The 27955-nt window shown below is 37.2% G+C and overlaps 1 protein-coding gene across 2 annotated transcripts; it reads right to left on the bottom strand.

The window, feature by feature from the left end:
- Positions 1 to 27918, bottom strand: MRPL42 (mitochondrial ribosomal protein L42). Of its 2 annotated transcripts, none has more exons than XM_065934206.1 (6): positions 27827 to 27918; positions 26216 to 26375; positions 21937 to 22000; positions 20258 to 20342; positions 12936 to 13099; positions 1 to 179 (listed from the first exon to the last, which is right to left on the bottom strand). In XM_065934206.1, the coding sequence occupies exons 2-6, from the start codon at positions 26283 to 26285 to the stop codon at positions 134 to 136; spliced, it is 429 nt and encodes a 142-aa protein (XP_065790278.1). In that variant the 5' UTR covers positions 26286 to 26375; positions 27827 to 27918; the 3' UTR covers positions 1 to 133. The 2 variants fall into 2 exon arrangements, with proteins under 2 accessions (XP_065790278.1, XP_065790279.1); XM_065934207.1 differs by lacking the exon at positions 27827 to 27918 and adding an exon at positions 26918 to 27066.
- Between the last annotated feature and the right edge of the window lie 37 nt (positions 27919 to 27955).

The raw sequence follows: 27955 nt of genomic DNA, 5'->3' as shown, positions 1-27955 counted from the left end.
TTCTAACATATGAAAAGATGTTTTATTATTATTTTACTATATAATATATTAGTGAATACACCCAATTGTATCTTCTCAAAAGGCAAATGAGATCCAGGGTAACATTCTTCTTTGATTCCTAAAAACATCAGTATCATCTGTCTTTTGGAGGATTCAGTTTCCTACGACGTCTATGATACCTTGAAAGGAAGAAAACATTTAAGATAAGATTATTTTAATAAAAGTTAACTGTTCCTGATAGAAATATCAAATTTGTATTAGCTTGGTGTTTACTGGCACTCAAAAAAAAAAAAAAATCAATGAAACATAATACATACACAAGACATACTTCAAATAGATATTTCTTAATAATAAGTCACATTTCCCTGCTGTGAAAATTTTCTATTAATTAAGCATTTGGAAAGTCTTTTTTTACATCTTGAGGTAGTTTCAATATGGTAATCTAGATGACTGTTCCTTAACTTAAATCTAATGATTGTCTTTGGAGTAAAGCAACACCATATTGTGAATATGAAGAATACACTCTACTGAAGTTTTATTTAAAAGGGGATGATCAGCTCTAAATGGAAGCCTCTTAAGCTTCAAAATAATGTTTTAATAAACAATAGAAAAAAATAAACAATAGAATATAATTAGTAGTATGTATATGGAAAATGTGCAGTATCACAAAAAATGGAAGAATACAAATTTAAAGTGAGAAATCTTTTCCCTTGTTTTTGCAATCACAAATAATTTTTAAATTATAATGCACAATGCAACTATAGGTATGGTGAACTAAGCAATATCACACCCAACTGCTTAAAGTATGCATCAGTATAACATTTGAAAACCAGTGTGGCACTATCAAAATTTTTTTATTAATCATAACTTTTGATCTAATAATTCCTCTCTGGAAATCTATCCTAAAGCAAATCTTAATATGAAAATATTAAATATATAATATTAAATATTAAAGGGGGAAGGGATGATACAGGATTCAAATTTACATATACAGTATGATTAAAACCATGTAAAAATAGGCAAACTATTAAAGCTTATGTACAGAAAGAGAGAAATAAAATGCACTGTTACCAGTGACTGAAGTGTTTTCACCATGGAGAATTCTATTTTCTTTTTTCAATTTCTCTTTTCAATTCTTCTTTCAATAAAGAACTTTCTTTATTGAGTCAAGAAAATTTCTGCACAGAGTACATGTGCTTTCAGTGATGAGTTCCCTTCAAAAACTCCCTGAAGGCGAGACTGCGGCAAATTGATCTGAGCTGACTTTTAACTTTTTTGCTAGTGTGGAAATTCAATGTAAAGATATCTATACCATAAGTGACAAGGCATGTATCTTATGTCCTTCAGTTGTGATTAAGAAGATCTCAAGTATTTTTTGCTTATCTTAAAGGTTTCATACAGGCAACTTTCCTATATACTGCTTTTTGATAAACTGCAAAACATAGAAATTAAGTTAAATAAATGAAGTACATCTATATGTCCTAACATGGGATACTAAGTTGCAGGGTAACATATAGCATATTATCACTTACCTAAACACGTCTACATATATTTATATTGGCATTGAGAAGATTATGGTTTTCTTAAGGGCTCCAGTTATGTGCCATATAATCAAGGTTTTACTAGCACAACTGTATTCCTGAAAGATGTTCTGTAAAAGCTAAGAGACATAGAATAGAGGTTTGGGAAGTTACAAACTTCCTGAAATTATTTATTAAAATTTTGAACATGTATTTATTTTCCAGGGAAGTGGATTAATAGGTTTCATTGGATTCTCAAAGAAGCTTGTGGTTCTAAAAATCTAATAAGCATTGTCCTATACAAGTGTGATTCAGCTTACAATGCTCAAACACTTTCACTACTCAAGATGCTTACAGCCTGAAAACACTTGGAGATCTTGAGAGCCCTGAACCTAACAAAGTCAAATTCTAAAATATGATCAATAAATGTCAAATAGCATTTACAGACTTTTTATCATGCATGAATGTCAACACTTGGAAGCAAACACCTGAATTTTAAGATGCCCTTATGACTTATCCAAATTGGGATCATTTAAAGAATAAAAACCTGTTCTATTAATAATTAACAAAACAGTTAAACTGAGACAGTTCCTGGCAAGGCAAAACATATTGTTACCCCTCTTAAATTACACAATGACTCAGTGACATCTGAAAGATCTGTCCACAGCTTAGTCCAGGATAGAACTTCACCCCCTGATTCACAATGCAGCTGGATGTTCAACGTTTCCTACTGATGGTGCGAGTTAATTTTTGTTGCCTCCATGGGAAAATATTCAAGTCGCTCTTTAAAGAGGTATTGCTACTCAAATATTTATAGAATATTGCTTTATATTTCAGAAATATAGAATCATGTTCCATATCCTTCTTACTTTCAATCCAGACTTCTTTCAATCCTTCCATCCCTTTTTTCAACATAACTGTACATTTGGTGGAATTATGTTACCTATTTTCTTTTTTAAGAGATATTATGAAAATCAGAATCATTCAACGAATGAATCTTATTCATTCATTTTTAAATATGTGGAGCATCTACTACATAGCAGGCATCATTTTTAGGCGCTAAAGTTTCTGTGGTACACAAAACATGACAAAATCCCCACCCTCATGAAGCTTACACTCCAGTGTATTAGACGGAAAAATAAGATAAACAAGTAGGCCAAGGAAGGCTTCAGTGATAAAAACTCCAAAGAAGAGGTGATGGAATTCCAGCTGAGCTATTCCAAATCCTAAAAGATGATGCTGTTAAAGTTTTGCGTTCAATATGCTAACAAATTTGGAAAATTCAGCAGTGGTCACAGGACTGGAAAAGGTTAGTTTTTCAAATCCCAAAGAAGGGCAATGTCTAAGAATGTTCAAACTACCATATAATTGCACTCATTTCACATGCTAGCAAGGTAATGCTCAAAATCCTTCAAGCTAGTCTTCAACAGTATGTGAACTGAGAACTTTCAGATGTACAAGGTAGATTTAGAAAAGGCAGAGGAACCAAAGATCAAACTGTCAACATCCACTGGATCATAGTAAAAGCAAAAGAATTCCAGAAAAACATCTACTTCTGCTTCACTGACTACGCTAAAGCTTTTGACTGTGTGGATCACAACAAACTGTGGAAAATTCTTGAAGAGATGGTCCAGACCACCTTATCTGCCTCCTGTGAAACCTATATGCAGGTCAAGAAGCATGGGTTAGAACCAGACACGGAACAATGAACTGGTTCAAAACTGGGAAAGGAGTACATCAAGAATGTATATTGTCACCCTGCTTATTTAACTTATGCAGAGTACATCATGCAAAATGCCAGGTTGGATGAATCACAACCTGGAAACAAGATTGCAATAACCTCAGATATGCAGATGACACCACCCTTATGGCAGAAAGTGAAGAACTAAAGAGCCTCCTGATGAGCATGAAAGAAGAGTGAAAAAGACGGCTTAAAACTCAACACTCAAAAAACAAAGATCATGGCCTTCGGTCCCATCACTTCAGGGCAAATAGATGGGAAAACAATGGAAACACTGACAGACTATTTTCTTGGGCTCCAAAATCACTGTGGACAGTGACTGCAACCATGAAATTAAAAGATGCTTGCTCCTTGGAAGAAAAGCTATGACAAACCTAGACGGCGTATTAAAGAGCAGAGACATTACTTTGTCAACAAAGGTCTGTATAGCCAGAACTATGGTTTTCCCAGTAATCACATATGGATGTGAGAGTTGAACCAAAAAGAAGGCTGAGGACTGAAGAACTGATGCTTTCGAACTGTGGTGCTGGGAAGAGTCTTGAGAGTCCCTTGGACTGCAAGGAGATCAAACAAATCAATCTTAAAGGAAATCAACCCTGAATTGGAAGGACTGATGGTGAAGCTAAAACTCAAGCTCCAGTACTTTGGCCACCTGATGTGAAAGGCTAGCTCATTGGAAGACTCTGATACTGGAAAAGATAGAGGGCAGGAGGAGAAGGGGACCACAGAGAACAAGATGGCTGGAAGGCATCACCAGCTCAATGGACATGAGTTTGAGTAAGCTCAGAGAGATGGTGAAGGACAAGGAAGCCTGACGTGCTACAGTCCATGGGGTTGCAAAGAGTCAGACACAACTGAGTGACTGAACAACAACAATAATGGGTCTGAGGTGGAAGGAAGGGCATGTTGAAGGAACAGCAAAGAGGTCATGAGATTGGAACAGCCTGAAGATGGAAGAGAACAATTGGAATGAAAATAGAAAGGTAATAGAGGATCAGATCACGTAAATTCCTGTAGATAATATGTAAGGCCTATAGTTTTCTCTGAGTGAGATGGAAAGCTGTTGGAGGTTTTTCAACAGAAAAATTATAACTAACAGAATTCTGGCTGTGTGCTCAGAACAAACTGCAGGAAAGCAAAGGCTCAAGTAGGGAGACCAGTTAGAAAGCTTCTTCTATGAACCAGGCAAATGATGGTGGCACAGACGGGATGATGGCAGAGGGAATGGTGATAAATGGTCAAATTGATACATTTTGGAGACAGAGGCAACAGGATCTGCTGATAGACCAGATACTGGGGGTGAGACAAATAGAAAAGTTAAGAATGGCACCAAGATTTCTGGCCCAAGCAGCTAGAAGAATGGAACTGGCATTAACTGAGACAGGGAAAATTGTAGGAGAAGCTGGTTTGTGAGAGACACATTAAGTTAAGGATGTCCGTTAGACATGTCAAGTAGGCACCTGGAAATACAGGTCTGGAGGTCAAGGGACAGGAAGAGATAAATTTGGGAGCCAATGTAGATGGTATTTAAATCCATAAGACTGGATGCGATCACTGTCTTAGGGAATGGACAGAAAAGATGAGAGAACCAAGGACTGATCGATCCTTGCGGAACTCCAAAATTTAGACATAAGGGAAATGAAAAGGAATCAGCAAGAGAAACCAAGATAATAATATATGAACTCTGGATGTGTAAAAAATGTAAAAAGAGTTTTAGCAAACTTATTAAGGTTGAATTAATGAGAAAAATAACAGAAAACTCAAATAGAACCACTAGGAACTCTGCAATATTGCTAAAATGATGTGTTCTGCAAAGAACCATAATGGAAGGAATGCTCCACTTTTATTTTTTTCTTGCCAACTGAGGAAGACTGAAGACAGGAAGAAGAGCTTGGACACAGATGCTGGCAACTTAGGGCACTGATATGTCCTGCTTCCTGAGTACTGGTGACATTAAAGGCCAACAGGAGACACCTCAGGGGCTGTAGAGAAGAGCAAAATGACTCACAATCAGGTCCTCAACACCTGCATACAGAGAAGCTAACTAATGCAAACTACTATGGGGAGTACAAAGAAATTGATTTGTAGAAGGAGTACCTTTCACAGAATATATTCAAAGTCCCATTACATCAGGTAAATTATAATGTAGTGATTTAGCCAACGTAACTGGTTTTCATCACCTATAATATTATTCAATAGGAAGTAGCAGAAGCCTCATGGCTACATATGCTATATTTTTAAAAAATCAATCTTTGCACAACTGCATATAAAAATAGGCAAAGGGTAGAAGGGAGGGAACCAAAAGTTCAATTTAATCCCAAACCCAGGGCCCTGAATTTCCTCATCACTCATCCTCACCCTGAAAATTCAAACAGTTCTATACCCAGTCTCAGTATAAAGCCCAAATCTAAGATGATTCTTTGAACTGCCATCTTAAAGTAAATAAGATCACCGGGATTAGGAAACAGTAATATCCAGTTCATAAATTTAGTGGTAACTATTCTAACAGTGGATTTCCATATGTGAGATAACTTAACCTCCAGTGTTTATTACCTATTGGACTATTTCAGCATCAATTCTGTACAGCATACTACCTATGCTTCCAGTCCGCCCCACTGTGGGTGAGGTCAATAATTAAATGCAAGTAGGTTCAGGATTGAATGAGGTAGGCAACAACGCAGGATCATAAAGCCTTTGCTGACCTTGATTCAGAATCTGATAATAAAGAACATCTTAATGCACAGGTGACCTACCTAGATAAAATGGAAATTAAATAAATCCTCATGACTTAACAGCTCAACTCTGAAAATAAAACTTGCAAGAATCACAGGGAAATTTACCAATGGACCAACCCAAAGACCACCATAAAGTACAGCTTCAAAGAAAAACAACACCTTCAAGAAACTGGAAAGATAATTAGGTAAGATAATATCCCATAAGACAGTGACTTAGTACATACACATCGTATTAAAGATACTGTATTAGAGGTCTTCCAGGAAACTACAAAACAGAAGTTGCATTCCTGATGAAGACAGAATGACAGCAAAAGACAAAACCAAAATATTACCCACGAATATAACGTTAATGGGTATCTAATAAATTATAATTAAAATAATTTAGAGGTGGTAGCTATTCAAAGTGACTATAATCAAATTTCATGAAAAAAGCAGGCTAAGAGCAAATGGCAGAAGAAGAGTGCAAGTACCGAAAATCAAAAGAAAAAGCACTTAGGATGGCTTGATACTAAAATCAGAAGTCAGACTGGATAAAAAAACAAAATACAACTATATTTCATTTAAAAAGCCCACTTTTGGGGACTTCTCTGGTGATCCCATGGTTAAGTTCATGCTTCTGATTCACCAGTTCAATCTCTGATCAGGGAATTAAGATTGTATATGCCGCACTTGGCACAGACAAAAAAAAACAAAACAAAAAAACCTTCAAATTTTATAAAAAATTTTGCACAGCAAAGAGAACTATAAACAAAATGAATAGACAAACCACAGAATGGGAGAAAATATTTGAAAACAATGCAACTAACAAAGGATTCATCTCCAAAATATCCAGACAGTTTATGCTGCTCAGTATCAAAAGAATAAACAACCCAATCAGTCAATGGGCAGGGACTTCTCTGGTGGTCCACTGGGTTAAAACTCCATGCTCCCAATACAAGGGGTAAAGTTCCATTCCTGGTTGGGGAACTAAGATCTGGCATGCCTCATGGTGCAGTCAAAAAAAGAAGAAAAAAAAAGGTGGGCAGAAAATCTAAACAGACATTTCTCCAAAGACAGACAGATAGCCAAAAAGCAAATGAAAAGAAGCTCAACATCACTAATTATTAGAGAAATGCAAATCAAAACTACAAGGGGGACTTATCCAATGGTCCTGTGGCTAAGAATCCACCTTCGAATGCAAGGGACACGGGTTTGATCCCTGGTCGGGGAGAGGAGCAACTAAGCCTGTGCCCCACAATAAGAGAAGTCTCTGCAGTTCAACTAAAGAAAGCCTTCAGACCACAACAAAAAGCCCACATGCCACAACAAAGACCCAGTGTAGTCAAAGCATTAAAAAATTAATAAATTAAAAACAAACAAAAAACTACAATGAGGCATCACGTCACACCAGTCAGAATGGCCACTACCAAAAAGTCTGCAAACAATAAATGATGGAGAGGGTATGAAGAAAAGGAAACTCTCCTACACTGTTGGTGGGAAGGTAAATTGGTACAACCATTATGGAGAACAGTATGAACGTTCCTTTAAAAACTAAAAACAAAACTACCATACGATCCAGTAATCCTACTCCTGAGTACATATTCAGAGAAAACCATAATTCAAAAAGATGCATGCATCCCAATGTTCACTGCAGTATATTTATAACAGCCAGGACACAGAAGCAACCTAAATGTCCATCAACAGAGGAATAGATGAAGAAGATGTGGTACATATATATAATACAATGGGATTTTACTCAGCAATAAAAAAGAATGAAATAATCCCACTTGCAGCAACATGAATGGACCAAGAGATTACCATGCTAAGTGAAGTAAGTCAGACAGAGAAAGATAAGTATCATATGGTATCACTTACATGTGGAATCTAACAACAACAACAAAATGATACAAATGAACTAATTTACAAAACAAACAGACTCACAGATCTTGAGATCAAAGTTAGGGTTACCAAAGGAGAAAGTGGAGGGAAATGATAAATGAGAGGACTGAGTCTGACACATACACACTACCATATATAAAATAGATAATTAACAAGGACCTCTTGTAGAGCACAGGAAGCTCTGCTCAGTATTTTGTAATGACCCACACAGGGGAAGGACCTGACAGAGAAAGGAGACACACACACACACACACTCTACGTCACCCTGCTGTACACGGGAAGCTGACACTGTAAGTCAACTACACTCCAATAAAAACTTTTAAGGACTTCCCTCGTGATGCAGTGGATAGGAATCCTCCTGCTAATGCAGGGGCCACAGGTTTGAACCCTGATCCAGGGAGACCCCACATACCACGAGTAACTAGGTCCATGCTCACAGTGACTGAGCCTGTGCTCTGGAGTCCGGCAGCTGCAACTACTGAGCCCACGTGCCGCAACCACTGAAGTCCGCGTGCTCCAGAGCCAGTGCTCTGCAACAAGAGGAGCTGACGCAATGAGAAGCCTGTGCACCGCAACCAGAGAGTCACCTCCACTTGCCACAGCTAGAGAAAAGCCTGGGCAGTGTTGAAGACCCAGCACAGCCAAAAATAAATTTTAAAAATAGAACGGCAAAAAAACTGGAAAGAACCCAAAATGTCCAACTGGTTAACAGATAAACAAACAAACTGTGGTCCATCCATACAAGAAAATACTACTCAGAAATAAAAAAGGACAAATTATTGGTATACAAAATAATATACAAAATATACAAAAAGCACTGTACTTAGTGAAATAAGTCAGAAACGAAAGGTTATGTACTGTATAATCCCATTTACATGAAATCCTGGAAAGTAATAAAAAGCAGACAAGTAATTGCCAAGGGTGAGGATTATAGGGAGGGATCAGACTGCAAAAAGGCATGGGAGAACTTCCTGGAGTTATGAAAACAGTCTATATTATGATCGTGGTAGTGGTTATGAAACAAAGCAGGACCTTATGGCCCTTGACCACCCTCCCCACATATCCTCAGCTTGCTTTTTGTCTGTGGAAAAACTTTAGCCAACAAGTAAGTTTAATCAGAGAAGTGAGAAAATGTAGAAACAAAGGAAAACAGTCCAACAATACTAAATAACAACAGTTGTAATAATAACAATAGAATAACAATAATAATGATATGCCAAATATTATACTTAGCAGGTACAACATGTAATAACTACACAAGACAGTTGTATAACTGTTACCCAAAATGGCTGTCCAGCTACTTGCATCTCAAAATCTAGTAAGGAGGCAATGTTGGTGGAAAGGAAAGTTTGCTTTATTTTGGAGACTGGCTCCCAGGGAGAGTAGGTACTGCTGTCTGTCCAAAGGCTGACTCCCCTGACTGACAGTTGGTGGGCAAGAGCTTTTATAGACAGAGGGAGGGGGCCTCATGCAGATAACAGTACAGTCAGCTCTGACAGTTATCTTGAAATTGGTCATTGGTGGTCTGATCAGCATCATCTTGACTGTTTTAAGTAGGACCCTTTGCGACCCTATACAACCCTGTGGATTGTAGCTCATCAGGCTGCTCTGTCCAAGGGATTCTCCAGGGGGTCTTCCCCACCCAGAAACCCAACTCTTGTCTCTTACCATCTACAGGCAGGTAGGTTCTTTACCACTAGCAGCATACATTTGTTACAATGTATACATTTACATACTTAAACTGGTGACTATTTCACTTAAAACATTTGTCAAAAATCATGTAGTTGTAAAATTAAAACTGGTAAACCTGAAGTATGTAAACTACACCTCAAAAGAGCCTATTTAAGAAAAGATGCTTCAGGGAGTTCTCTGGCCGTCTAGTCGTCAGATTTGGTGCTTTCACTGCTGGCCTGGGTTCAGTCCCTGGTCAGCGAACTGAGATCCTACAAGCTGCGTGGCACAGGCAAAAAAGGAGAAAGATGCTTCAAAAAGAATAAGAGAAAAACTGTAAGAGACAATGAGACAGCATTAATTAACTATCATTATCACACCACTACTGTACATATACTGTATGCCAGGTGTTTGATTATATTTTATCTCAAAACCACCAAGCAAATTAGGCACTATTATTTCTATTTTCTTCAACAGGTAACAAGATTGAATAACTAGCTAGCAAGTAGCAGAGACAAGATGATTTAAGTCAGTCCAGCCTCTTTAACACAGTTATACTCTCAGAAAAGGTTCTACTTTATTGGAGTTCAAAAAGCACAGAACTGAGTATAATATGAGGTAGGGTTATTCATATAGGGAGAGTTTAACAGTGTTCATCTACAGGGAATATAGCATCAGTAGGTATAAAAAAGATTTTTATTTTATACTTTTAATACTTCTGAATTGTTTTAAAATATTTTAAAAACAAGTATTTTATACCGTTCAATAACTTATTTAAAAAGATATTATAGAGCCCCAAGTAGTAAATTCATAATGGGTCCCATTCTTTTAACTGTTATAACTTTAAAACTGTGAAGTGTTTAGTAAAATATCCTTGTATATCCCACCTGATATTTAAGAAATGTTCTCTAACATCTAGAAACCAACACTTGAAAATGACTCCCATTAGTCCAAACTATCTCTCTCTCTCTCTCTCTCTATATATATATATATATACCAAATAAATATTTGTTAAGTATCAGTAATCACACATTAAAATTGTGAGATGATGCATCACAACAATGTCTACAGGTAAAACTTTTCTTTGCACACACAAGCTAGCATCTGGGGTTTTTCTGTTGAATTCTTTATTAGGAGAGATCCTGGGATAATCAACTGTACCTAATTAAAGTCTTCTTAGAACTGAAAGTGCCTAGTAATCCTGAAGGGAGGAGATACACCAGGAGATTAAATCAATTAGCAGTCAAAGCTAATTAGCAGTAATAAGATTACACACAGGTGGGGTACTAGACAGAAAAGTCTGAAGATTACACGTTTGGTTTTAAGATTCCCTAATGGTCTTCTTGCCTTCAGTCTTTCCTCTTCAAATTACAAATTAACACATAACTTTTGTAACTTCAGCAATTTGGTTATGAAGAAAAGATCCCAAGAAAACTGCAGCAATATGAAACATGCAGGAAACAAGTACTGAAAGCCATTATAAAAAATTTTAAGGTGGGGCTTGAACTAAAATATCTCGATGATGGGAAAGAAATAGAAGTTAAACATGAGCAATGGTATGAATCATAGAAAGAAATCTTAGAATACAGCAGTGACTGAGATATGGGGCTATATAAAAGGCTTGCTAACTTGTTTTCCTATAATGTAAGTTACAAAAAGGGAAAAATATAGACTGCATGTATAAACTAATACTGAATAAGAAAGAAAAAACAAGGAAAGGGACATAAAATAGGTGAAGGAATTGAAAGACACTTTGGAGAAGACTCTTGAGAGTCCCTTGGACTGCAAGAGATTCAACCAATCCATCCTAAAGGAGATCAGTCCTGGGTGCTCATTGGAAGCACTGATGCTGAAGCTGAAACTCCAGTACTATGGCCACCTCATGCGAACAGTTGAGTCACTGGAAAAGACCCTGATGCTGGGAGGGATTGGGGGCAGGAGGAGAAGGGGATGACAGAGGATGAAATGGCTGGATGGCATCACTGACTCGAGGGGCCTGAGTTTGAGTAAACTCCGGGAGTTGGTGATGGACAGGGAGGCCTGGCGTGCTGTGATTCATGGGGTCGCAAAGAGTCAGACACGACTGAGCAACTGAACTGAACTGATGGTAGCCAAGAGAAATGGATAAAGAAGATGTAATATATTTCCTTGCTACACACAGCAGCTTGTGGGATCTCAGTTCCCAATCAGGGACTGAATCCATGTCCTCGGCAGTGAAAGCATGGAGTCCTAACCACTGGACCACCAGGAAATTTCCAGTATTATGTTTAGTTAAATAAGTCAGACAGAGAAAGACAAATACACCATGTTATCACCTATATATGGAATCTAAAAAATAAAACAAATGTATATAACAAAACGGGTTTCCCGGATGGTGCTAGTGGTAAAGAACCCAGCTGCCAATGCAGGAGACATAAGAGATGCAGGTTTGATCCCTGGGTCAGGAAGATCCCCTGGAGAAGGGCATGGCAACCCACTCCAGTATTCTTGCCTGGAGAATCCCCTGGAGGACAGAGGAGCCTGGCAGGCTACAGTCCATGGGGTTGCAAAGAGTTGGACATGACAAGCGACTTAGCATGCACACATATATAACAAAACAGAAACTGACTCACATAGAGAAGAAACTAGTGGTAACCAATGGGGCGAAGGGAGAGACGCAAGGTAGGGGTGTGAAATTAAGAAACACAAATTACTATGTATAAAATAAAAAAGCAACAAAGATATATTGCAGAGCACAGGAAAATATAGCTATTATTTTGTATTAATTTTAAATGGGGTAAAACCTATAAAAATACTGAATCACTACTTTGAGGTACGCCTCAAACTAATATAACCGTGTAGGCCAACTATGCTTCAATAAATTAAAAACAAATATTGTTTTACCTTAAAATAAAAAAGGCACTACAGTGGCAAAAAAAAAAAAAAAAAATAGATTTTTTTTTTCCCTTGGAAACTAATGCAAAAATATCATTTTATTATAGAAAGATTATTAAGGGAGAGAAAGGCTTTTTTGAGTGGAAAAGAAGAGCTGTGCTTTGTTATAATGAATTTAAAACTTTGTACAGATATCTAGTTAGAAATATTCTAAGGACAACAAATAAAAACGATACTTTAAATGACTATATCACAAAATAGGAAAAATTTTAAGAACCCCTGCATGATTCCCTGAAAGCTTTGATTAAACACTCCCACTAAAATAAAGGAAGAGAAGAAGTACACTTTCATTTCAGCTACACTTTATGTAGATTTAAAAGCACAATTCAGTAGGTAAATATAATGGGTGTTAACTCCTTCAGACAAAGTACAACCTCAGAACGCTGTTAACAGAAAGAAAGTTGTGTTATTTCTTTAGTGTTCAGTGAGAGATGAAGAAGAAAAGAAAACACTTACTGTCCACGAGGATACCAACGGTGCTTAGTAGTATAGAACATTTTACTGAGTTGTTCTATCATCGGTCCTTGCTCTAAGTGTTCACTTTTTTCTTCTAATCTGCTTTTCAGTACTAGATCATGTGTTTCTTCATTGTTATGCACTGGATCTGGCCGAGGGATAGGCTACAAAATAAACAGCAGTGAACATCAACATGTAGGAATGTTAGCCAGTATCTGATTGAGTTGACGGTAAAATAATTACCACTGCAGTACTTCAAGGTGGGTAGATAAGTCCCCAAAATGGTTTCACAGAGCAGAACTATCCGTTAGCAAATCAGAATTTATTTTTGGCTGTACCAGACATGGCATGTAGGATCTTAGCTCCTCAACTCGGGATTGAAGCTGTGCCCTCTGCAGTGGAAGCACAGAGCCCTAACCACTGGACCACCAGGGAAGTCCCCATAAATATTTTTCTTCTCATATCAAGTTCTGGGTTTCCTTTCCAATAATAAAGTTATTATTTAAATTTATCTTCTCCCAATAATAAAGTACTTATTATTTTAGTCTCTATTTCTCAAAACTATAAATTGTCCCCATTATACTTTTTAACTTAAAAGTTTATAGTCAGGACTTCCCTGATGGTCCAGTGGTTAAAATTCGATGTTTCCACTGCAAGGGACTCGAGTTTGATCCCTGGTCAGGGAGCTGAGGTCCCACATATCACATGGTTCAGGCAAAAAAAAACAAAAAACAAAATTACAGTGCCCACAGTCTCTAACATTAAAGTGAGATACAATGGAAAACCTTTAATTGAAGATGACGTTTCTTATATCCAAAAGAAACAGGAAAAATTTTCAATATTTTCATTTTAGGTGACTGCACTGGCATTAAATGATGCTTTATGATAACTTGAGTAGTTTTATTCCCCAAAGACGATAATTACTAAAAAAAAAATCTCATTTCTTCCCAACACTAGTAAGATAGCATATGCCCATTAGCAACAGTGGCTGACTAAAGCTCTTAAAAATCAGTGCCTTGGAAAGTCAGCTTACCTATATTTTAAATATTAAGTGATATGACATGTTAACATAAGATTGTAACATTAGTTTTATTCAAAAATATAACATATACAAAATAAATGTATGTTATATATATATAACATATATATATTTATATGTAGCATATATAAAAGACGCTTGCTCCTTGGAAGAAAAGCCATGACCAACCTAATCAGTATATTGAAAAGCAGAGGCATTTCTTTGCTGACAAAGATCCATCTAGTCAAAGCTATGGTTTTTCCAGCAGTCAGGTATGGATGTGAGAGTTGGACTATAAAGAAAGCTGAGCGCTGAAGAATTGATGCTTTTGAACTGTGGTGTTGGAGAAGACTCTTGAGAGTTCCTTGGACTGAAAGGAGATCCAACCAGTTCATCTTAAAGGAAATCAGTTCTGAATATTCATTGGAAGGACTGATGCTGAAGCTGAAACTCCAATACTTTGGCCACCTGATGTGAAGAACTGACTCATTTGAAAAGACCTTGATGTTGGGAAAGATTGAAGATGGGAGGAGAAGGGGATGACAGAGGATGAGATGGTTTGATCATCTCCAACCGATGGACCTAAGTTTGAGCAAGCTCAGGGGTTGGTGATGGACAAGGAAGTCTGGCGTGCTGTGGTCCATGGGGTCACAAAGAATCAGACACAACTAAGGGAATGAACTGAAAACATATGTAAGCTTTACAAATACCTTATATATGTATTACAACACAATGAAAACTTGAATTTACAAATGAAACAATTCAAACACAGACATCTTCTTACATTCATACACTATTAATGACAACTACTACATTCTACCACTGTATTAAATGTTAGAGCATATATTCATATTTATTTAGCTTATGTACATGAAAAACTAAAGCCACTTTAAAAGGCAAACTGTAAGTACCTGATGGTGGTACAACTGACTAAGTACTACAGAAATGCAAAATAACAAAGACATTAGTGAAAAATAGAACAGGAGCCAAATTAGAGCCTTGTCATAGAGTGCAGAATGAGCTCTAGAAGGAATAAAAAACATTACAAGTAAAGCAAAGTAGGTAAAAACACACAATAAATAGGTAATCTTAAAAAAGGGACCCTGAGGAATTAAGATTATAAAAAGCTTTCACAGTTTCAATTTTCATGGCTCAGTGGTAAAGTGTCTGAAATGCAGGAGATGCAGGTTTGATCCGTAGGTCAAGAAAATCCTCTGGAGAAGGAAATGACATCTCACTCCAGTATTCCTGCCTGGGAAACCCCATGGACAGAGGAGCCTGGCAGGCCACAGTTCATGGGGTTATAAAATGTCAAAATAACTTAACCACTGAGCACCAAGTACAACAACTTGACATAAGTAGAAATAAGGAACCACTTCCTTAGTGTGGGAGGGAATAAGGAGAAAGTATAATGAAGAGGTTAAGAATTTGGGCGTCGGTCAATAAATACTAACTCTGTGACCTTGGAAAAATTATTGAAGCTCTTAATTTCCTTTCTGTAAAATCTGAGGAGTAATTACCTACTTAATATAGGTTTGATGTGAGAGTTGAGACCATAAAGAAGTCTAAGAGCCGAAGAATTGATGCTTTCAAACTGTGGTGCTGGAGAAGGCTCCTGAGAGTCTCTTGGACTGCAAGGAAATCAAACCAATCAATTCTAAAGGAAATCAACCCTGAATATTCATCGGAAGGACTGATGCTGAAGCTGAAGCTCCAATACTTTGGCCACCTGACTTGAAGAACCGACTCACTGGAAAAGACCCTGATGCTGGGAAAGATTGAAGGCAAAAGGAGGAGGGGGCAGCAGAGGGTGACATGGTTAGACAGCATTATTGACTCAATGGACATGAAACTAGGAAACTCCACGAGATAGTGAAGAACAGGGAAGCCTGGCATGCTGCAGTTCACGGGGTTGCAAAGAGTCAGACACGACTGAATGACTGAACAAGCCACTAATGTTTCTTTTAAGGCCTCAAACAGGAAAAAAGTGGTATTAATTAATTTATTTTTTTAAGTGTTCCTTAAACATTTAAAGTAATTTTATAAGATCATCTCTTTAATATATAGAGTGAAACATATGTCTTTGCAAGTTACTATCAGGCTCTGAAGGATATCAGCAAACACTAGATAAGAGCCTATAGTTTTCTCTCCTTTAGGTTATTGTGTTATTATTGTTTTTAGTCACTAAGTCATTCCTGACTTGTGACCCAATGGACTGTAACCCGCCAGGCTCCTCAGTCCATGGGATTCCCCGCAATACTGGAATGAATTACCATTTCCTTCTTCAGAGAGATCTTCCCAACATAGGGAAAAAGCTGAGTCTCCTGCTTGGCAGGTGGATTCTTTACCACTGAGCCATCTGAGAAGCCCCTTAGGTTACTATACTTGTTACTAAAGATCAAATGTTTTAAATATTGTCAGCTATTTTCAAGTTAATAAATGTTCATTGTCTCTCTTCCTATTCCCAAACAGGCTCAATTCTAATACATCTCAAATTCTCTCTGCTTTGTATAATTAAAAACATTTTCTTTCCCAGGCACACAGAAAAAAGACATTAGAATTAACGGCTTCCTCGAAGTCTAAACCAAAAGCCTCTACAGACTCAGAACTGACTTTTTAGGATGCACTTGACCTCCCTGATCAAATTTCAAAGAAAGGGTACATGAATATTTCAGTAAAAAGGAAAAACTAAAACTGTATGTCAACTTTAAAAAAACATTTAGAACTGCCACCTTGAATTTTCCTCGCTTTTCTTAAGAATTTTTAAAATTTGACTTGAAATTTTCCACTAAATCAACCACTAAAAAGAACTGCCTAATACTTAAATTTTTACTTTATTTTTCCAAATCATTATTTTTTTGCCCCTGGTTTAAAATCTTTATTTTCCTAAACTAGAAATCCTAAATTCTAGAAAAACATTTTAAAGTTTTAATAAAACTTATACCTGGCCAAAACAGAAAGCAGGATCTTTTTACCTGGATATTTGGAATATAATCAACATCTAGATGCAAATACAAATTACCAGAAAACCAAGGATATAAATCATTTTAATTTTCTTAAAGTCAATGTCAGTAGGTACTTCTACATATGACCAGGATCTTTGTATGCAATATGCTTTCCAGGGCCTAGAGAATTAAAGGGTCCACTAGAGTTGCAGCTGGGCTTCCCTGGTAGCTCAGATGGTAAAGAATCCGCCTGCAATGCAGGAGACACCGGTTTGATTCCTGGGTTGGGAAGAGCCCCTGGAGAAAGGGCATGGCAACCCACTTCAGTATTCTTGCCTAGAGAATCCCCATGGACAGAGGAGCCTGGAGGGCTACAGTTAGTCCTTGGGGTCACAAAGAGTTGGACATGACTGAGCAACTCAGCACAGCAGAGAACAGAGTTGCAGCTAGTTCCTTGAGAAAAGAAAATCAAATCTAAATGTTAAGTCATGTTTAAATACAGTTATTTAATGCTATATACTGTCTTTGCGAAATTTGTAAATCTAGATTCAAAAAGAACATATTTTAACAACAGCGTATTTTCAAGAATGCTTCCTATTGTAAATAAAATCCAATCTGTAATTACTTGAGAAACAAAAAATTTCCAAGCTTCTACAAATTCGTATCTCTTAGCTTTAAAACAGAACATCATGGAGAGGACCCAATTTATTTAGTTAATCAACAAATATTTATTGCGCACCAACCAAGTACAAAGGTTTTCCAAGTGCTGATGATATAGCAGGGAACAAAACAGTCAAGGCCCTGTCCTCATGGAGCTTACATTTTAATGAAGGGAGACACACAGAATAGCAGGGAAACATCCATTGTGCCAGAAATGATAAACGCTATTGAGAAAAGCAAAGCAAAGAAGGACAGCAGGGACTCCAGGGGCAGGGGTTCTACTTTAAATGCAGTGGCCAAGGAAAGTCTCTCTAGAGAACAAATAAGGAGAGACCTCAAGGAGAGGGAATAAACTACAGGATTTCTGGGGGTAAAGCATTCAGGCAAAGAAAGCAGTAACTACATGGGCCCTGAGGCAGGAGCTTCCTAAGTATCTACCTTAAAGAACAGCGGAGAAGCCACTGTGTGGAGGGATTACGTGTGAACTCACAGGAGTGATCTCCTAGATCAGACAGAGGGATACTGAGGACACTGGAGAGGGGACAGCTGATACAGCAAAGGAAGGGCAACAAAAAAGGAAACAGAGAGACGGGCATGTACGCAAGGCAGTGATGATGATGACGAGCACAGAATCGATCCTAGGTAAGGAGATTGTATGAGATGCGTGCAGGACTGCGAAAACACGGCTCCATCAATTGATGGCGGTCTTAATGAGGGAATGAATAATTCTTGGAGCTAGCAGGAGTTGGTAGCACACTAATGGAATTCTTAAACATCTAGATAGGGAGGAAGAATTATTTGTGATTAAAACCTCTCTAGAAAACTACCATGGGTTTCCCTGGAGGCTTAGACGATAAAGAATTCACCTGCAATACGGGAGACCTGGGTCCGATCCCTGGGCTGGGAAGACCCCTTGGAGAGAAGAACAGCCAACCCACTCTAGTATTCTTGCCTGGAGAATCCCCATGGACAGAGGACCTGGCATGTTACAGTCCATGGGGTCGCAAAGAGTCGGACACCCCTGAGCGACTAAGCACAGCGCAGGATCAGGGAACAACCATGGGAGTGGGGGCTGCTGTAGAGATAAAAGATCAAGAAGTCAGAGGCTGGGGTAGTAGACAGATCATCTACACGGACACTGAAATAACAAAGAATTAGGATACAGTGTTGGGGAGTGGGAAAGTACGTTTAAAATCTTCAGAGAAGAGTGGAGGGATGGGGAAGGGAGGATGAGAAGTGAACTGCAGGATGACAGCAAAAAAAAAAGATAAGTAGATAGTGTGGTTTAATGATCCAAACTACAAAGCTAGAAACCGTTAGGGAGGAGGAAAGATGATCTGGACACGACAGTGAAGAGCCACAGGGACATTGATTCTATCTCTAGGCTCAGTAGTAAAAGGGTTTAGGAGAGAAAGCATAACTACTTAAGAGTGCCAAGGAAGCACTGGGGCCAGGGTACAGCCAAGTTTCTGTTAAGAGTCGGAAGGCAAAGGCAACGTTCTAGAAGCTAGGGTTCTGAGAGACCTTAAAATGATAGTAAGTTTTAATAGAATGTAGAAGTTTTAAGAGTTGGGAAGGATAGGAAAAGTGTCAGATTCAGGGATGCGAAGAGCTATATGGAGATGAGAGTCTGGATAGTGAGAAAAGACCACATGATCTTGGACTTTTCAGTATAACTGCTAACACAGGAATAAAGCACATAACCAGAAAAATAATACAAAATAAAAATGGGAGAAGACACAATACAGTGTGAGCTAGAAGTTACAGGTCAAAAGTCAGTGACTTACACCTGTTTCCTATAAACTGTTCAAAGAAATGAAACAGAAAAGGTACAAAATTACTGCCTATGATATCTAGCTAGAATACAAAGTAGGCAGACAAAATGATGAAATTAAAAAGAGAATATAAAATAAAAAGAGAATATAATGTTAGCAAACTAACATTAATTTGTTCTATCAAGTCAGTACTCTGGCCTTAATGATGATTTTTAAAAACAGCTACCACTAGATGCATCATGTGATGAATTACCTAAGTATTTTTTCCTCAAAAAGCAAATCAAACATTACCAAATATAGTAGAAGGCTTAAAGAAAAAAGAGAAAGCAATTCATACATAAAATAATAAATAAAGACTTGGGTCAAGTTAAATAAACTGTATTAAAGTAAAAACAAAGCCTCCTTTATCTAGTGCTTCACTTTTGAAGAAATATGGAAAACATTAATTAAACTAGGCCACTTAAAATTATGCCCATGTTGGCCCATTAGAAAAAACCAAACAAAAAAGGAAGTAATTCACCAAATATTAAAAGGATGATCAGAACCAACACAATATAAAAGTTATGAAACAGCACTCTAAAATACAAACTCTTCATACTTTATTAGACTGCAATATACAGTAGCATGGGACAGTGTGTTCCTAAAATTTATACTAAGTGTGTTTGATCCCTAGTCAGAAATCTGCCAAATTTTAGGCAAGAAAATTGATGCCATACTTGTGTTTAAATGGTTCACTTTGTGTATTGAAAAAAGTCTTTACAGAAAGAGGAAAAGAAGAGAAAAATCAAAACAGTAAAATAAAAAAGCCAAAAGACGATCAACACCAAATAAAGAAAATCAAACAATTCCCTTCTCTTTGGACACTATAAAGAAGAGTATTTTCAACAGCAAATTAAAAATCAGAAGAGATTTGCTTATACATACTTTTGTGTGTTCATATGGAATGTCCACAGAAGGGTGATAGCATACTATTGTCCTGGCATCAGATGTCAGAGCAAGCTCTACTTTGCTTAAAAAAAAAGAAGAACAAATGTTTCAGAGACAGATTTATACTGTATTCAAGGCAAAATGAGTATTAGAGCTCAAATCTGTTAATCACCAATCCCTGAAGAATAAATGCCATGTCACTGGACTGGCAAAGGAAGTACCCATATCATAGGAAACAACTCAGATCATCCCATAAAACATGTCAATTTAACTACCACAACAAACCCATTACCCATGATTTTATCTAGATTATCCTTCAAATTACTTGTTTTGTTAGTTCTCCAAATCTTTGGAAGAGATTTTCATGTTCACTCATCACTATTAATAGGACTTTCTCCCTTATCTAAATGCTACCTTCAAAAAGCTGTAAGATTACTTGAATTATTAAAGCTGAAGATCAGCAAAATACATAATCTTCCAGGTAAAGGATCACCTGAATTTCTAATCTAATCATAAAAGCTGAACACTTTTTCTAATTCAGCATTTCTCCAAGCGCCCTTGGCATAATGCAAAACATGTAAGATTCAATCTTTTCAAGTTCAAAAAGTGCCACCTATTATCTAGTCTTATTTCATCACTATCCTAATAGTCACTAAGTTTACAATTAAAACTGGTATCAATGTAAAGTAATTAGCCTCCAACTAATAAAAATAAGTGAAAAAAATAATAATAATAAAAAATAAAATAAAACTTGTATCAAGAGGTAAAAAAATATATTTTTACTAAAATTCACAATAAAACAACTTCATGGGGCTTTCCCGCTTCTTCAGTGATGAAAAAAAATCTGCCTACCAATGCAGGTGACAGGGGTTTGATCCTTGGTCCGGGAAGATCCCACATATCACGAAGCAACTAAGCCCGTTGTGCCAAAACTACTGAAGCCCACAGCTCTAGAGCCCCGTAGCTCCAACTACCAAGGCCCCCCATGCCTGGAGCCCGGGCTCCACAAGAGAAGCCACCAAGAGGAGTCGGCACGCAGCAGTGAAGAGCAGCCTCGCTCACTGCAAGCAGAGAATGCCCAGGCAAGTCAACAAAGACCCAGCATAGCCAAAAGTAAATAATTAAATAAAAAAAATTTTTTTTAAGTAACTTAAGAAAAAAATATTGTAGCTTATGCACATACTACTCTGCTATAAAGGACAACATTCCATCCATATGCTATTCCTAGTTCTTAGCATACTGCCTAGAACTAAGTACCAAACAGTTTGTGGTTGAGTTAAATATTTGTAATTTAGGATTATTCAATATCAACAAAAGATAAGATAAATAATTGTTTAAGCTAATAGATATGAACCCTAAGAGAAAATCATAAAAGTAATTAACTTCTCAAAAAAACTAAAGAACGATTCAGGAAGAAAAGACAGCATTTCTATCAGCACATCTGTCTTAGAACAAATGAAGTATTCACTGAAACACAATGATAAATTATTTTTATTTAAAACATTTATAAGTCCAGACACTGAGTAAATAAGAACACTGAAATATTTTTTAAAAACAAAATTAAAGAAAGAATAATCAGAAAAGAAAGCAGAAAATACCAAAACAAAAAATAAAACAATCATTTCAGATAGAGTTAAGAGACTTTTTTTTTTTTTCAATTAGATTTCAATACCTACCAATTATAGTCATCTGGAAGAGAAGAATACGTAGATTTGTGACCAACACAATATAAGGCTCCGTCTGCAAAAACCCCAAACAGTAAAATGGATTTAGTTCATTTGAGCATATGTTCTCACACAAATGTAAACTTAGTTTTACTCATTCAACCAATATTTACTATGTTCACCATGAACAGGGCTGTACTTGAGCTAAGGATTCAGCAAGTTGAGATCCTGTCCTCAAAAAGGGTTCAAATCCGGTGAGAGAGGGACACGTAAGCAAACAACTCCAACACAAAGATGAGCCCCGTCAGCACAGAAGAACTGGGAGGGGAAGGGGCACACCGGCAAGTTACAAAACAGGAGTACAGGTTCAGGAACACTTTCCAGTGGGGACGACCTTCCAGGCGTTCTGAAGGATGAAGGAGTAACTTGGCGTTATTAATGGATGAGTACAGTGTTCCTTTGAGAGGTAGTAAAAAGTGCCAACGATCAAAGGAAAGACATAAAACTTTAGTGTTGGGAATTCACTGGCGGTCCAGTGTTTAGGACTCGGTGCATTCACTGCCGGGGTCTGGGTTTGATCCCTAGCCGGGGAATTAAGTATCCTACAAGCCAGGGAGTACAGTCAAACAAATAAATAAAAACTTTAGTGCAACTGGAGTGCACAGTCCATAAAAGGGGAGTGTTTAAGTGATGAAATACAAAATAAACGGCTCAAAATCAACTTTTCTTAATCAAAATGCTGACATTTCCTTTTTTAAGAAAACCTGCAAATTCAAAAGCCATATTTTTTTTAACGGTTTGTAAAAGACTTCTCTACATTCAGAGAAATGATAATTCTTTTAAATATAAAGGAAAAATATAGTTCAGTATGGTTAAAAAAAAATTCTGAGTAAATCTTCTGTAGAGAAAGATCAACTTCTCTCAAGTAGTCTCTTGCTCCTCAGTAAGGAATGCCATCCCAACTTGGTTCAAATACCACTCATCTTTCAAAAGCCAAATGCTTCCATGAAATTCTTTTTCCCTTCTCCCTGCCCGACAGCCCCCATCACAGAAGAGCTGTCTATTTTGCATGCTCCACAACCAACACTCCATACAACACTGATATACCATTTTTGTGGTCTTTTTTTTTTCTCAATGCACCAGTTATTTACATATATCAGAGATGTCTAAACAAAGATGTATTTTCCATCTTTGTATACCTCTCCTTTTCCCAAGGATTGTATATACTTAAGAGTTCTAAATATAAATCCTTACTCCAATACATTAAAAAGTACCTTAACAAAACTCACTAGACCGTAAAAGATTCTTCAGCAAAAAAAAAAAAAAGATTCTTCAGCAAAATGTTGTCCCCACAATTCCATTGATATAAAGATAACAAAAACACAAAGAATTAGAAATATAACCTCATCTTTCAAAAGAGTTATTAATTTTCATTATCTGTGCTAATACAGAGGTGTATTCATTAAGACAAATCAGAGGTTAATGTAAAAATCATTTACACATATTTCATTTTCTTGTTTGACACTGTTGGGGATCTTCTTTTCTTAACTATGTATGGATTAGTATTAAAAGTCATTTGTATTCTCTGAATACAAACCAGCTAAGTGATCTACATGCTTGCTGAAAGAAACAGGGTTGGGTGGCAGAGGAAGGACAGAGAGAATTTACCATATTTAGGTAGGCAAGAGGGAAAACTCAAGACAACAAGACTTTCAGTTCAACAGAAACTGCAAAATTTCTACTCTGCACTTACACAGACATTTGTTGTACCCTCATGACACACCACATTCTACCTTCTATTCCAGGCAGTGTTTCCATAGTTGTCTATTTTAACTACGAGTCTAAATAAATTCTTAAATGAACATCCTGCTTATTAATGTGTCCCCTATCGTGCTTAATAAAAAAGAAGAGATTGCTAAACTGCCTCCGAAATGTTAATTTCTGTATAATTAATACTTAAAAAACTTATTTGACATTTTAGCAAGAGAAAAATTCTAGATATGGTTAAGTATCAAAAGTTCTAAAGGCATAATTAGGACTGACGCCAAAGTTAACATCAATCAATTCAAAGCAACTCAATATGCCAAAAAGAATTTCCCATGAGAGTCAGTTCTCCACAACATAAGGATTTTTCCTGTTTTATGTATATATTTATACACACACACTGAGTTTAATTGCATTATGATATGATCTGTAAAAGCTGATAGTCCCATTCATTTTCAAATGCTGAATTATTTTAAATTACTACAACAAAGATGGTCTAGCAGAAAGTATATTGAGAAGACACAGTTTTGATCTTAGCTCGAATTTATCAGATATGCAACTTGGTTGAGTTTCTGACGGCCAGAAAACTCATGTTCCTTCAACTTCAGAAAGAGAATACCACTACATGATAAGTAAATTATTGTAAAAATCAAAGTTGTAAATATCAAAAGACTTAAGATGCTAAAATTTCTACAGCTGCAAAATTTTTACACTGACTATATATTTCAGAAGATTTTAAATGTTCCTTTTGGAGTACAGGAAGGCCTTTTTATTTGTGCTCATTGAATTTTCCAATAACCGTTTGCTTTGCCTCTAATCTTTCAACATCCTTCCCTTTTGTATAAAATATCAATAGCAACAGTAATAATAATATTTTACCTTCACTAGTAATAATACAAATTGTATAGAATAGGGGGCTTAAGGATGCAAGAGGTTAGGTAGTCAGTGATTATTAGGATGACTGAGTGATGATGGAGTAATATTCTGGGATAGCCCAACTGGTGAAGTCTACAAAGACATTTTTAACTTTTCCAGGGGCAGATTAACTGGTTTTCAGATTAACCTGAATGAGGACAAACTGCTGTTTCAGGACATGGACTAGGTAAAACTTGATTAGGCCTGACTTCCCATCAGCCTTGGGGCTGAGTTCCTATTAGGGCAAAAGAGACTAACTGCAGCAGCGCTCTCTCCCCAAGTCCTCAACAACAACAAAAAGTGCTCCTAGGTAACCAAGGGCCGACTGCAGCTTTGTTTTCACTGATTTTAGTGTTTACTTAATTACACTTTTACTTACATAGTTTTTACCCAATAGTCTTCAAATAACTCTTTTCCTCTTAACTCAATAGAAATGTTCAATTACAAACGGTAATCAACAGGAAACATGGACAAAGAGATTAAGATTGGGCAGAGATGAGTAAGAAAGTCAGCTAACTAGCTAAACATGAAAAAGAAAACCTACTGTAACGTTCTAACCATGTCTGCTTTAGAAATGGGAGGATGCAGTTCACAAACAGAGGAAAGGGGAAGAGAAAAGAAGGTTGGTCGGGAAACAAGATTTTAATTGCCTATTTATATAGGTCAATGTTTTGACTATCAAACATGTATTACTAGGCTTTGAAGAAAATATTACACTGTTTCTTCAAAAAAGGAAGAAATTACATTTTTTAAAAAAGTTACATAGAAAAAATACAAAAAGAGTACACCAAAATATTAACAATAGTCATCTTGTAAGATGGAATTGTACAATTGGCCCTTATTTGCTAATTTTAAGAACTGCCGAAAAAGTAGTATGTGAGGACTTCCATGGTGGCTCAGTGATAAAGAATGCGCCTGCCAATACAGGAGACATGGGTTCAATCCCTGATCAGGGAAGATCCCACCTGCCAGGGAGCAACTAAACCCTAGCACCACAACTACTGAGTCGGTGTTCTAGAGCCCAGGAGTCTCAACTGCTGAAGCCCGAGTGCCCTAGAGCCCTTGCTCCACAACAAGAAAAGCCACCTCAATAAGAAGCCCCAGCACTGGACAAAGAGTAGCACCCGGTCCCGGCAACTAGAGAAAAAGCTTGAGCAGCAACAAAGACCCAGCACAGCCAAATAAATAAGTAAATACTTTTTTTAAAAAAGCAGTATGTGAAAACATAAGTAATTCAAACCAGAAAAAGGTTTTCTTTATTAGTCCTTCACTTGGCCTCAGTTAAATCCCACTTGTGGTCTACAAAGATAACTTACTTGGTCCACATCTTTTACTCTTCATTTATAAATGTCTATATACATGTACGGGTCAATCATCTTTCAAATGCACAAATTAGATCAAAAAATAGATACTGTCTGACATACACCCCTTTCTATATAAGGATCTTTCCACATCATACAATATGTGGCATGCATATGACTCCTATACAATACCAAGCATATACAATAACTAAACACTGTAAATTTTCTTCAGTGAACACATATTATGATATTATAATATTTGAAAAAGTTTAACATCTCTTAAACATTAAAAAAAAAAACACCCAACTTACTTTGAATTGGAAATAAATGTTTCAAGACAGTTCTGCTTGATATTGCCCATTTTACTGCTGCCAATGCCATGGTGAATCAAAATGCTTATCAGGTGGTATAAAGGTGATCTGAAGAGAAACTGCTTTTAAAATTGGCTTCTAGATATAACAATCTTCACCCCTGCATGAGAGATAAAGAAAAATCAGTGCTGCCTATGATAAACTGAAGCGACACTACACACCGAACACCACAAAATAGGATCGCTACCTAAAACTATAGACACTAACGCAAAACTTTTTAAACAACTTTGTTTCCAGGCAATACAGGACAAAGAGCACGATCATCAGAAATCCCAGAACCATGTGCAGAAATCCCAGAACTCCTCTTAAATGCAAACTTCTCAACACCTGGTATAGTTATTTCCATTCAATGAGTGCACAGCCAATGTGTAACTATTAGAAACAGTCAATCACACATGCTACACAGAGCATTCTCCTTTCATAAAGCTAATGTGTCTGTGTACAACTTCCCAGGTACCATATACAAGATCTTAATACATCTCTTAAAATAGTGTTCTGTTTCTGTTTCTGATTAAATGAAATATTAAACAAGAAGACCCAACCATGGCTTATTAAATATTGACTTCGAGAAACACACATAAACATCCTATCCCAAAGCCCCAAATAAAATTTTGCCCTCTTATATATGTATGAGATTTCTACCTTTTCAAGGTGCTTTCACTATCATTCATTTTCCTCTCATATTAATCATGAGAAGTATCTTTATTTTGACTCATGAAGAAATTAAAGTACAACATTTAAATAACTTGCTTCCAAGAGCTTCAGAGTCAATCATTAACAAACTGGGAAAGTTTGGGCAAGTCATTAAGCAATCCTCTCAGTTCCTTCCACGGTAAAATGGGGGAAAACAACTCCAGGCTGCTGTGAATAAATGACATACATCACTCGTTCTCAACTGACTATTCGATGACTATTCCCCACACCCCGATCCCTGCACAGTAGTAAAATCGTATTTTATCAGTCTTAGTTGCTAAAACTACGCAGCTGACTCCTTGCACTGTCAGTACATTAGCACTGACATCCCTGAGTTCCTTTCTATAGTTTATAACCCATTTTCCTATACATTATATGCTCTTTCACAAGTGTAGAAGTAGGCATCTCCACTTGAAAAATTAAGAACCTAGGCTCAGAGAAGTCAAATGGTTTACCGCTGCTTAATAGGTGGTATGGATGAAACGCAAACCCGTATCTTCTGACTACGAGCTGAGGAATAGAACATTTAAAACGACATTCTGTCTGAAACCCAGGGATCAGATTATTCACCTCAAAAAGAGAATTCAGAGGGCATATCCCTTGGCCTGGAATTCAACCCTGAAGAAATACAGGGTTGCAGGGAGCCTAAGAGGGACGGAGGTTTGAGGAACAGGCTACCAGAACTAGCACCTTTCACCTGGAGCGTAGCTCCCACAGGAAGCGTGAGTCTGGTAACCCCAGAGGCTTTATCCTGCGGTAGGACAGGAAGTAGGAGACCTCAACACTTGCCAATAAGCCTTCTGGGCCCGCCGAGCTTCTAGGGACTCCTAGACGGGAAAAAGAGAGGGCAGCGGTTACCTGGACTGCAGCTCACCGCGAGCCCGCCATCTTGCCTCAGCCCGGGCTCTAGGCAGCACAACTCCACGCGCCTTCCTGGCCCGCGGGGCACTCTGGGAAATGTAGTCTCCGCCGGAAGGAGCAGAAGGT

Source organism: Muntiacus reevesi, chromosome 4, assembly GCF_963930625.1.
Source record: "Muntiacus reevesi chromosome 4, mMunRee1.1, whole genome shotgun sequence".
NCBI classification, from domain to species: Eukaryota; Metazoa; Chordata; class Mammalia; order Artiodactyla; family Cervidae; genus Muntiacus; species Muntiacus reevesi.
The sequence above is the reverse complement of the archived record's forward strand: the minus strand, read 5'-3'. Positions and strand labels throughout refer to the sequence as shown.